Raw genomic sequence first — 12847 nt, forward strand, 5'->3', positions numbered from 1 at the left:
CACCCATTTAGCCCATCCCCCATGCACCTCCTTCCATCAATCCTCAGTTTGTTGTAAAGAATCTCTTATGGCTTGCTTCCCCTTCTCTCTGTCTCTCTGTCTCTCTGTCTCTCTCTCTTTCCCTTCCCATATGTTCATTTGTTTTGTTTCTTAAATTCCACAACATACTTTAAAGGAGCCAAATCAGGAAGGGGTGAAGACCTTGAAGGAACTCCAGTGAACTCTTAGTTCCTAGAAAGGGCCATATTTTGCACTGTTTACATTTGTTGGTGGTTAGTACAGTGGTTACTCAACAAATTTACTGACTAAAGTGTCCATGGGACAAGGTGAACCCAGAAAAGGAGAAACAAAAACTTTAAAGTTAGCATACTGTAAAATAATGACATTTAAAATCTTGTCTATGAGGTAAAGACTATTGATGGATGCCAGTCACTCACCCCTTTTCCACTCAGCTCCCAAATAATATAAAAAGACCCATAGCACCATCCAAATGGGGAGCAAAATAATCAGCTTTGTCAGCAGACCAAAGGAGTGCCCAGTAACTCCAGAAATCAGAGTAAAATTGCGTCAAAGAACACCACTGCACCCTGAGGCCCCACATGAGGCTCCTGCTTCTTCCCACAATCCAGATCTTGGCACCTGCTTCTCTTGGGGGTTGGGGGATGAAAGGGCACCTGCTTTTGAGGAGAGTTGGGTCACATGTTCAGCCAGATGCATGGCGAACAGCCTGCTTACCTCACACCCTCAAACACATGCAGAATAGAAGGAGCAAGATGGCAAGAGATGGGCCCTTCAATGTCTTTTCAATGAAGTGGCCACACCTCTGGTAAAAGGGTGACCCATTAAAGTCCCAGTTGCTAACCAATAAATTGGTAACTCCTGATGGAAAGACAAGGAGGTGGGTCTACCTTCAAAATACACCAAGCCTCCAACTTCTCATCAACTCCAATGCCACCAGGCTGGTCCAAGTTACTGTCATCCTGTCCTGGACTATTTCAATAGCCTCCTAATTACTCTCCCTGCTTCTACCCTTGACTGTCAATAATGTACTCTCAACACTTGTAGCTAGAGCGAGTCACTGAAAATATAAGTAAGTTGATGTCATATTTGCTTATACTCAGGACCTTTGCACCTGCTCATCCTTCTGCCTGGAAAGCTGCTCTTCCAGATACCTGCTGGGTCTGTTCCCTCATTTCTCTAGGTCTCCACTCAAATGTCACCTTTTCAAGGATGGTTTCTCTGGAGACCTTCCACTTTATGCACACACAGCCCAGCATGTTATTCCCCTTCCCTGCTTTAATTTTTTCCCTTGGCACTTATCACCATCCAACATTACTATCTATTTTCATCCTCCCTCTTGCTTTTATTGCTGAGGGGTTCTGCTTGGCTCAGCTGGCAGCCACCAGGTAAGCAGATCAATCTTGGTCCTGGCTCCTCCAGAGAGGCAGGCCTTTCCCCCAGGGCCCTGGGGACTTCAGGTAGCAAAGGATCAGAGCCTCCTCCAGTGTCCAGCATAAAGTGCTGGCAAGGGTGATAGATAGGGGGATCTGGTTTTAGTCCAAGAGTGACCATTATTGTCCTAAGGACAAAAGAACCCAAACAATATCAAGGGACTATGACTTTTTGTCTGAGGACATCATATTCAATGAAAGGCTGCATTCCATGAAAACCCTGGCCAGCACAGACAGCCTACCTTATAGAAAACCACCAGAGTTACTGGGCTGGACCTACCCCTCTGGAGCCAGGCAGCACACACAGTGGGTTCTGTGACAGCTGATTTCATCTACTTTGCACAAGTTTATTCCTCTAGGGTCAGCTGCAATTCCCGGTTGCTTGAAGGATCCTGGAGAAACACTTTTCTTATCTGGGTCTGGATTTTCCATTTAAACCACTCAAATCAAGGGAGATACTTGAAAATTCAATAGCACATGAGAAATTCTACTCGGTTCTGATGGAAAAAGCCTGAAGTGCCCCTCTCATGAGAACCTGCAACTGGAGAGATCCCATTCAACTTGACTGAACCTTTTTTACTGCAGGTGCATTTGGTTGGTCTCAATCTTTACTATTTCTTGCTTGTATTACTGAAACTGCCATCGGTCTGACCGCCCTCCCTCCAAAACATTCTCCACACTAATGCCAGAGAAGTCTTTTAAACACACAACTGTTCTAAAAATTCAAATCTGAACAGATCATTCCCTGTTTAGAGCCCTCCAGCCCCTAGGATAGGCTACAAGCTCCTTATCATAGCCTCCAAGGCTCTCTAGGGATTTCTGCCCACTGTGCTGCCTATCCCTCATCCCTATGCTCTCTGCCCAATGCACCCCACACTTCACTCTCTCATCTCCCCTAGATCTCCCTGCTTATGTCTTCATTTCTGGGAGGTACAAATTCTGTCTAATTTGTTTTCCCTCCTGTTACCCCTGGCTAATTCTCATTAGTCCTTCAAGATGCAGCTTAGATGGCTCCTCTTCCAGGAAGCCTTTTCTGGCTGCCCCATCAGCTCCCATTGGTCTGTTTCCATTAACACTGGTTCTCACACCTAGATCACAATGCTCACCACATGGTTTTGCAATTACAATCTATCCAGCTGTCTGTCTCCCTACCAGATTTTAGCAGCTTAGAAGAAAGAACCATTTCTTAATCACCTTTCTATTGACCAAGACACACAGCAGGTATCTGATAAATATTTTTTCATGACTACAAGTGCAGGTGGGATAGGGAACATAAAGAGAACATATAGTACAGCCACTACAGAAAACAGGATAGAGATTAGAAACAAAGAGGAGAATTTCCAGATAATCCTAGGGGCTGGCTTACATAGGAATCCATGAATCCACAAAACATTAACCTAAATGGGTGTGTGGTTTTTCTCTAGATGTGCTCAGCACTCTGGGCATAGAAAAAGAGGGTAAATGGTTGGCCTGACCCAGTAAGCATTGTCCAAGGTAGGGCAAATGAAGTGGGAATTTTAAAGTCATGGATACAGAAGGAAGAAAAATAATGGATACAGAGAGAAGACAAGGAAACTTTTTGTCAATATTTTAAATTTGATATATTTTATTATTTTCATACATTTTATTATTCTATGAATTTTTACCATTAACACACAAACAAGATGTTTGGAACGAGAATGAGGTATAAGCTTAAGTTCAAAATCAAAATCTTATTCTCTAAAAATACAGAGAGAGATTCTGTGGAGAAGAGCATGAAGGGATATAAAAAAAGGAATCAATTACATTATTTAGCAGACTAGAATACAATTAAAATCTGTATGCACTTTAAACATTAACCTTTCCTCTGTAAGACAGAACACATACATTTTTCCCTAAAATTATTTTAAAGACTAACAACACATTTTCTATATGCAGAAAATGAAATTTTACCTGAAATATCTGTAGCCTGTTGCTAGCTTCTTGGGGTGGTATATTTGGAACCATGGGTCCTTCCTGTAATGAATAATATAATCTCCATTTAAATTCTTAATCACATGCATTTATCAATTTATTGAGTTTACCTATTATTTCCTTTTAAATCAATAAACATTATTTTTAATTGAAATGGTCAAATTTTGCCCTATAGATGAAGCTTTCATTTAGTTTTTGTAACAGCCTTACTGAGATATAATTCACATATCATACAATCTCTCACTGAAAACAGACAACTTGATGACTTTTACTATATTCACAAAGTTGTATAACCATGACCATTGTCAATTTTAGAATATTCACATCACTCCAACTGCCATTCATTTCTAAAGGAGCATGACATAGCTAACAAAAAATGTGACAAAATTACACCCTGCATGAAGCTTGTACCACTAGAGCTCTGTCTCATTTCATTTATGATTGTAAACGATGATGCTGTGGTTACTCATTAGAATAACTGATCTAGAGTTCCGACAACAGCCTCCTTTCACCGATGGTTCAGCCCAATATGGAAACAGAGAAGCGTGTAAGTGGAACACTTGGAAGAAGCCAAAGGCAGTCTCTGGTGGCCATCATCCAGAAAACAGTTGCAAAAAGGACCCCAGATGATCTATACAATCATGAATACTATGGATATGCTAAATAATAGACTAGATTCCCAGTGTAATAGAATACGAGGGCCATAAAATGTTAACAAATCCAACTAAAAGAGGCAAGTTCAGCACATGTAAAAAAAGAAGAAGGCATTTATGATTATTATTAAGGGCTTAAAATTATCTTATGAATCCAGACTCACTGTGACCACTAAAAGAAAGTAGCACATGTTAGGGAATATATCCAACTTTTGAGTTTAACTTCAAAGAGGTGGATCGTTATTGGTCATGATACTAGGCTAAATAGTCTGTGGGACTGAGCAAGTGTGACATTGATTATTTATTTTCAATGACTCTGTTGGTTCTGTAGTTAAAAAAAAAAAAAAAAGATCAGTTGCATAACGCCCTGGTATTATGGTATTTATAGTCTCTTGCAACCTTCCAACAACAGTATTCCATTTCCAACTATGAGCATTCTGGCCTGAGAAAGGACAAGAACAGACCTTTTGGTTCCTTCTACAATCTCAAAAGCTGTTGCTCCTTTTAACAGTTATATCTTCTTTCTTCCTCTATAAAACAAGCTTAAAGGACTAGCTATCTCCTGTTTTTCAGATAGCTGCAAATATGCAAGTACAGCCTTTTATATACAATGTGCAAATCACAGTGTATTTCTCAAGACTCATCACTGTCATCGCATATAACACTCCACAGAACATTTTAACCCACAGTATGCAAATACTTGGATTACCATCTCATACGCTTCTGTGAAGTTCATTACATCCTCACGAAAAACTTCCACGGCCTCAAGAAGATTACTTTTAAACTTTGGCTGCACTTGAACTAGTTCATCTTGCACAGAAACCTAGAATAAGAAAGAATACTCAACGTGAGATGTATTTAAATGAAAATGTATTTAAATGTATTTAAATGAAAGCCCTAATTCTATGCCAGCAAGTCTGTTATCCTGCAGATGCCCAGGGATGAACAAGGATGTCTCTGCCATGTTGTTTAAAAGACAAAAACAAAAACAAAAGAGAAATAAATAACCCAAATCCACCAACAGGTGACACAAATAATTCTAGTTCATGACCTAAGAGGCAAAGCCAGCTTCTGTAACTGCGGTTAGGAAAAAGTTTTCTGGCTGATCCAGTCCAGGCCATCACTGTGGCCAGGGGGACAGCTACTGCTTTAGGCCCAATCTGGGTCACATGCTGGCTCTGGGGCCAGGTGAAGACCTGGGATTAATAACCTCTAGGGGGCGCCTGGGTGGCGCAGTCGGTTAAGCGTCCGACTTCAGCCAGGTCACGATCTCGCGGTCCGTGAGTTCGAGCCCCGCGTCAGGCTCTGGGCTGATGGCTCGGAGCCTGGAGCCTGTTTCCGATTCTGTGTCTCCCTCTCTCTCTGCCCCTCCCCCGTTCATGCTCTGTCTCTCTCTGTCCCAAAAATAAATAAAAAACGTTGAAAAAAAAATTTAAATAACCTCTAGTAGGTTCCCATGGTTGTAGTGGTTGGAACAGTCACCTAAAAGAAAGTGATATTACTCTGGGTATTTAAAAAAAAGGGGGGGAATGCCCTCTATAATACTCTTCAAAGTTTCTGCTTAAACCTTCAATCATAATAGCTATCACTTAATTCATACTACCTGCCATGCTTTTTACATAAGTTAACCCATTTAACCCTCACAACAACCCTGTGTGGTAAGTGCTGATATTATACTGATTTTACAGGTGAGAAAACTGAGGCACACATACACTAAATAACCTCCCAAAGACTCCAGCATCAGTAGAGGCAAGGTCAAGATTCAAAACCTGGCAGTGTGGTTCCAGGGCTCCTGCTCTTAACTGTTCTGGACAACAGCATCTGCCTAGGCTACTTTAAGATTATGCATGATTGTAGTAAAAGGATGGGTCAATAGGCTTAACACTAACAGTTAAAGAGGTAGAACAACCTGAGTGAATCTTTCCCATTGAACAATAACAGAAAGTTGAGCTTCACTAAATCTCAGTGGAGGGTTCTCCCTTTCCTTCCCAAGATGCACTTCTCTGACTAAATCATCAATCATTTTTAAAAAATAAGTGATTAGTCAATACTAAACATGAATTTAGATAAATATGAGTATTGAAAAAGCATTTTATACACATTACATCAAGGGAGCCTCATAACCACACATAAAAAAATTCCTAATATGTTCCTGAATGATCACATGAAGAAATTGAGAAAGAAGGGTTATTAACTTGCATAAGGTCACCTAATTGGCTGGTGGCAGAGCTGGAATCACGAGTCATGGCCCCAATTTGAGCTCTGTATTCTTGCAACTCTGTCTTGCTTCAATCTCAGGGACATATCTCTCCATAAATAAGGAATTTTAATCCAATGTTTAATTAACATTCAATAAAAATTTTCACTATAATTAAAGAATCTGGACCCACCCTTCAAGTTCATTTTTAATGTTTAACTGTGTAAATGTTTACCAACTTCAAAAATGCTTAGAGAGAAATATGTAGCTATAAATACCTGCATTAAAAGAAAAAAATCTCAAATCAGTAACCTAACCATCCACCTTAACAAACCAGGCAAAGAAGAACAAACTAAATGCAAAACAAGCAGAAGGAAATAATAAAAATTACAGCACAGATAAATGATACAGAGAATAGGAAAACAATAGAGAAAATCAACAAACTAAAAGTTTCTTCTTTGAAAAGATCAACAGAATTGACAAACCTTTACCTAGACTAACCAAGAATAAAGGAGAAAAATTACTCAAATTAACTAAAATTAAAAATGGAAGAGGGATATCACTACCTACTTTACAGAAATACATGGAATTATAAGAACACAATAAATAGAGTGAATTGGGACCCTATGGGGTAGGAGAAAATATTTGTAAATCATATACCTGATATGGAGTTAATATCCAGAATATATAGAGAATTCCTACAACTCAACAACAACAACAAAAACCACAAACAACTCAATTCTAAAATAGGCAAAGGACTTGACTAGACTTTTCCCAAAGACAATATACAAATGGCCAGCAAGCATATAAAAAGATGATCAATGTTCTGTATCACAAGGGAAGTGCAAATCAAAACCACAATGACATACCACCTCACCCATTAGGATGCCCACTATCAAGGAAACAGAACATAACAAGTGCTGACAAGGATGTGAAGAAATTGGAACCTTTTTGCACTGTTGGTGGGAATGTAAAACAGTGCAGCTGATATGGAAAACAGTAGAGTGGATCTCAAAAACTTAAAAATGGAAAGGATATGATACAGCATTTCTATTCCTGGATATCTATACAAAAGAATTAAAAGTGGGGTCTCAAAGAGATATCTGCACTTTCATGTTCATGGCAGCATTATTCACAATGGCCAAAAGATGGAAGCAATCCAAGTGTCCACTGAGAGATGAATGAATAAACAAAATGTGGCATATACACATAATGGAATATTAGTCCGACTTGAAAAGGAAGGAAATCCTGACACATGTTACAACATGGATGAACCTTGAGGACATTATACTAACTGAAATAAGCCAGTCACAAAAAGATTGCATGATTCTACTTGTATGAGGTACCAAAAGTAGTCAAACTTATAGAGGCAGAAAGCAGAATGGTGGTTGCCAGGGACTGGGGAAACAGAGAAATGAATTAGTATGTAATACATATAGAATTTAAGTTTTGTAAGATGAAAAATTTCTGAAGATTGGTTGCACAACAATGTGAATATACTTAACACTACTAACTACACTTAAAAATAGTTAAGATGTGAAACATTATGTGTATTTTACCATTATTCAAAAAGAAAAACCTTGCACTTGGCTACAATAATCAAGTCATTAGGTTACAGGCATAAGGGTAGACATATGAAGCAACAGAATAGAATTGAGAGTCCAGAAATAACTCCTTACTTTTATGGTCAACTGATTTCAACAAGCGTGCCAAGGCAATTCATTGGTGAAAGAACAGTCTTTTCAACAAATGGTGCTGAGACAACTGGATACCCACATGCTTTTGCATGAAGTTGAACCCTTAACTACACCATATATAAGAATTAACTCAATGTATCAGAAACCTAAATGTAAGGGCTAAAATTCTAAAATTCACATAAGAAAACATAGTAGTAAATCTTCATGATCCTGGATTTGGCAAAGGTTTTCTAGACATGATACTAAAACACAAGCAACAACAACAACAAATAGATAAATTGGACTTTATTAAAAATTAAGTCAAAATTTAAAAAATTTGTGATTCAAATTCAGAGACAGAATGTAGAATGGTGGTTACCAGGGTTTGAGGGGAAGGGAGAATGTAGAGTTACTATTTAATAGGCATAGAGTTTCAGATTTACAACATGAAAGGAATTATAGGGATATAGTGTAATGGCTGCACAACAATGTGAATGTCTTTAATACCACTGAACTGTGCTCTTAAAAATGATTAACATGGTAAATTTCATGTTATGTGTCTTTTAATGTGGAAAAAAAAACAAAAAGAAAGAAAAAAAGGACACTGTCAAGATACTGAAAAGATATCTTCTTTATCCATTCATCAGTTGATGGACACTTGGGCTATTTCCATAATTTAGCTATTGTAGATAATGCTGCTATAAATATTGGGGTGCATGTATCCCTTTGAATTAGTCCTTTGGGTAAATATCTAATAGTGCAAATGCTGAATCATAGAGTAGTTCCATTTTTAACTTTTTTGAGGAACCTCCATACTGTCTTCCACAGTGGCTACACAAGTTTGCATTGTCAACAACAGTGCAAGAGGGTTCCCCTTTCTCCACATCCTTGCCAACACCTGTTGTTTCTTGTGTTGTTAATTTTAGCCAGTCTGACAGGCGTTAGGTGCTATCTCATTGTAGTTTTGATTTGCATTTCCCTGACAACATGGATGGGGCTGAAATAAGTCAGTCAAAGAAAGACATACACCATATGATTTCACCCATATGTGGAATTTAAGAAACAAAACAAATGAGCAAAGGGGAAGACAGAAATTGAGAGAGACAGAGAGAGTGAGAGACAGACAGAAAGACAGACAGACAGAAGCAAACCAAGAAACAGACTCTTAAAGACAGAAAACAAATTGAATCTTACCAGAGGGGAGGTTGGTGGGGGATGGGTTAAACAGGTGACGGAGATTAAGGAGTGCACTTGTTGTGATGAGCACTGGGTGTTCAATGGGAAGTACTGGCTCACTACATTGTACATCTATATCTAATATTACATTATGCCTTAACTAGCTGGAATTCAAGCAAAAACTTGAAAAATATAAAGAAAAAAAAACAAAATGAAATTGAAAATTCAACCCACAGAATGATAGAAAATATTTGCAAATCCTTTGATATAGGACTTATATCCAAAATATATAAAGAACTCTTACAACTCAAAAATAAAAAGACAACTCATTTTTTTTAAAAAAGCAAAGTATTGGGGCGCCTGGGTGGCTCAGTCAGTTGAGCGTCTGACTTCGGCTCAGGTCATGATTTCACGGTTCATGAGTTCGAGCCCCGCATCTGGCTCGCTGCTGTAAGTGCAGAGCCTGCTTCAGACCCTCTATCCTCCCCTCTCTCTGCCCCTCCCCAGCTCATTCTTGCTCTCTCTTTCTCAAAAATAAATAAACATTAATAAATAAATAAATAAATAAATAAATAGCAAAGTATTTAAGTTCATATTTCTCCAGACAAGATGGATGAATGGCCAATAAGTATATGATGCTCAACATCATTAGACACTAGGCAAATAAAGTCATGGTACATAGGACAACATGGATAAACTTCAAAACATTATGCTAAATGAAAGAAGCCAGTCACAAAAGGCTACATATTGTATGATTCCATCTATATTAATGTCCAGAAAAGACAAATCCATAGAGACAAAAAAGTAAATTTGTGGTTGCTAGTGACTGGGGTAAGAGGAAGAAGAAGTGGTTGCTAGTGAGTATGGGGTTTCTCTTGGGAATATGAAAATGTCCTAAAAGTAGATAATAATGGTGGTTATGTGACTCTATGAATATACTAAAAATCACTTTTCATATACTTTGAAATAGTAAATTTTATGGTATGTAAATTATATCTCAATAAAGCTCTTAAAATATATATATTTAAGCTTTAAAATGTATGAAAAAAAACTTTTCTAGAGATAGGGACTTCTAAAAAAAATAAGAATTAAATTTGTACTTACAGCTTTGCTCTGCAATCTGTTGAAAGAGTATCTCAAGGTGTCAACTGCTTCTGATTCTTCTTTGGTTACTTCAACTTCAAATCTGTTTAAAATAGCATAGGCTTCCTGGAGAGTGGGAGTAGAGTTCAGAAACATCACAAGGAAAGCAATTGACAAATGATTTAGATTTCTTCAAAAACACATTCCTATTCTCCCCATTCTTAGAAGAAGACAGTACATTCTAGAAGAGTGGTTCCTAAATTAAACGTGTATAAAAATTGCCTCTAGATTCTAACTGATACCAGATATTTACTCTAGATCCTCGGTCCTGAAATCTGCATTTAATAAGCACCTAAGTGATTCTGATAGAGATGTGGGCAGATCCTAGTATTTCTAGGAAATACTATCCTAGAAAATGTCCCTAGAATCATTTTCTGCCTCTCTCTCCTCCTTGATCTTGTGCAACACCATGCAAGATATCTTCTCATTACTCTATTCAAATAAGAGCTGGCTATGTAAAAAATAGAATGAAACAATGATATGGGAGATATTCTGAAGAAAGGAGACTTGAATGACCAGAGGAATGGACTGGCAAATGGATTTACTAAAATAATTTATGCTGAAGAATAAAGTTTCTGTAGTCAAGAAAAAATGATATGATAATTTGTTAAATCTTGAGGAATGGATGGTCAGGCATCAAAAATTCCCAAACACTAAGATTTAAAGAGGTATTAAAGATATGAAGTGCATTAGCTACCAGAGAGTATAAACACTAAATGGTTTTTAGAAGGCAATACTCGACTATGAGCACTGGCATACCAAACAGAGGCAGTGAGAATGCCAATGTCGCAGGTATTTGGGGGAATAAGGGAGAATGTTCCTTACAGAATTTGAATTTAAATTTAAATTTAGATTTAATTTAGAGAATTTTTTTTAAAAGAGTCATAAAATAAACTAAGACTCTGATTTTTTATTATCAGTATGAGCCAGGAATTTAAATATGAGTCATAAAATACTTGTAGTACACAAAATAATGGCCTCTCCAGTGTTGTCTGCATCCTAATCTCCACAACCTATGACTATGTTACTTTACACGGCAAAAGGAAATTTGCAGATGTGATTATGTTTAAAAAACTTGAGATGGGCAGATTATGCTGGATAAACTGGGTGGGCCCCATGTAATCACAAAGGTCCATATAAGGGAAAGAGGGAGGCCGGAGAGTAGAATCAGAGATGTGAAGCTGAAGCAGGGGCAGGAGTGACACCACTGCTGGAAGGGGCTGTGAGCCAAGGAATAGAGGTGGCCTCTAGGAGCTAGAAAAGGCAAGGAATGGAATCCCCCCTCCCTAAGAGCCTCCAGAAAGAATACAGCTCTGCTGACATCTTGATTTTAGCCCCATAAAATCCATTTTCAGACTTAGGATCTGTAGAACTATAAAATAATACATTTATGTTGTTTTAAGCCATTAAGTTTATGGTAATTTGTTATAGCTGCAGTAGGAAACTAATACAGTACTCTACCCTAAAAATATTTCTGATCTTAGTTCCAACAGTTTACTATTGAGCCTAAGTGTACTGCTCCCACCATGCTGCCCTGAGTATGCCATTGATCAGGAGTGAGACCTGTATGTGGTTTCTAAAGAAAGCTAAAGATATTTGGGGAACTTGGCTACCATGTCAGGACTGATATGAAAGCACAAAACCATTCATTTCTGTAAAATGTTGGTGTTACCATAAAAAACTGAACACTGTCTAGACCAATTCAACATTATTAAATATCAGTATTCCTTTGTATACTGTTCACTGTTGATACTTGTCAAAATCCCTCCAACGACATCAAATCAGAAAGGAGAAAGAGGCAGACTATGCCATAAAATAGATGAAGTATGTTAACAGGATCAATTTTCGTGTGTGTGTGTGTGTGTATGTGTGTGTGTTTGTGTCTTCTTAAATTTTTTAATAATTTTTTAAATGTTTATTTATTTTTGAGACAGATAGGGAGACAGAGTGCGAGCAGGGGAGGGGCAGAGAGAGGGACACACAGGATCCAAAGCAGGCTCCATGCTTTGAGCTGTCAGCACAGAGTCTGATACAAGTCTCAAACTCACAAGCCACAAGATCATGACCTGAGCTGAAGTCAGACACTTAACCAACTGAGCCCCTCAGGTACCCCTCTCTCTTTTTTTGAAAAGCATCTCAAGAAAGAAAAAAAATGCAATCATTTCTTACTTCAGTTGGTCCCAAAGTCATGTCCATTTGAATTTCATTATCACGGATACATGCTAAGGCTTCCATTGCAGATCTGACATCATCTAAATCACGGATAGGTCTAGATAACTTTTTCAAGTATTCATTGATGAATGCTATCATGTCTGACATTTTCTTTTTGTATTCTTCATTCAAATATCGACAGAGTAACATCTTCCATGCTTTAGCCTCAATTGATAAGGCCAATTTCATTGGCCCTGGAGAAGAGGAAAAAAGATCAGAATACAACTGACATACTGAAACTATTTACTTCATGTCTAATCTGAGCATCCATCACTGTACTGCCCTATTTGATGATCACTAGAGACATGTGGTTACTGAACACTTGAAATGTAGTCTAAATTAAATGTGCTATAAAGTTACTACATTTTGAAGATGCAATTCCTCTCC

At 38.0% G+C, this 12847-nt stretch overlaps 1 protein-coding gene across 1 annotated transcript in view; it reads right to left on the reverse strand.

Annotated features, from left to right (window-relative positions):
• Nucleotides 1-12847, reverse strand: part of DNAH8 (dynein axonemal heavy chain 8) — a 324054-nt gene that overhangs the window by 206875 nt on the left and 104332 nt on the right. The window contains exons 28-31 of the mRNA XM_049652745.1: nucleotides 12419-12654; nucleotides 10211-10315; nucleotides 4767-4880; nucleotides 3384-3446 (exon numbers count right to left, since the gene is read on the reverse strand). Coding sequence (XP_049508702.1) covers nucleotides 3384-3446; nucleotides 4767-4880; nucleotides 10211-10315; nucleotides 12419-12654 — 518 coding nt within the window. The remainder of the gene's footprint in view (nucleotides 1-3383; nucleotides 3447-4766; nucleotides 4881-10210; nucleotides 10316-12418; nucleotides 12655-12847) is intronic.

The sequence above is a fragment of the Panthera uncia genome (genome assembly GCF_023721935.1).
Source record: "Panthera uncia isolate 11264 chromosome B2 unlocalized genomic scaffold, Puncia_PCG_1.0 HiC_scaffold_24, whole genome shotgun sequence".
Classification (NCBI taxonomy): Eukaryota; Metazoa; Chordata; class Mammalia; order Carnivora; family Felidae; genus Panthera; species Panthera uncia.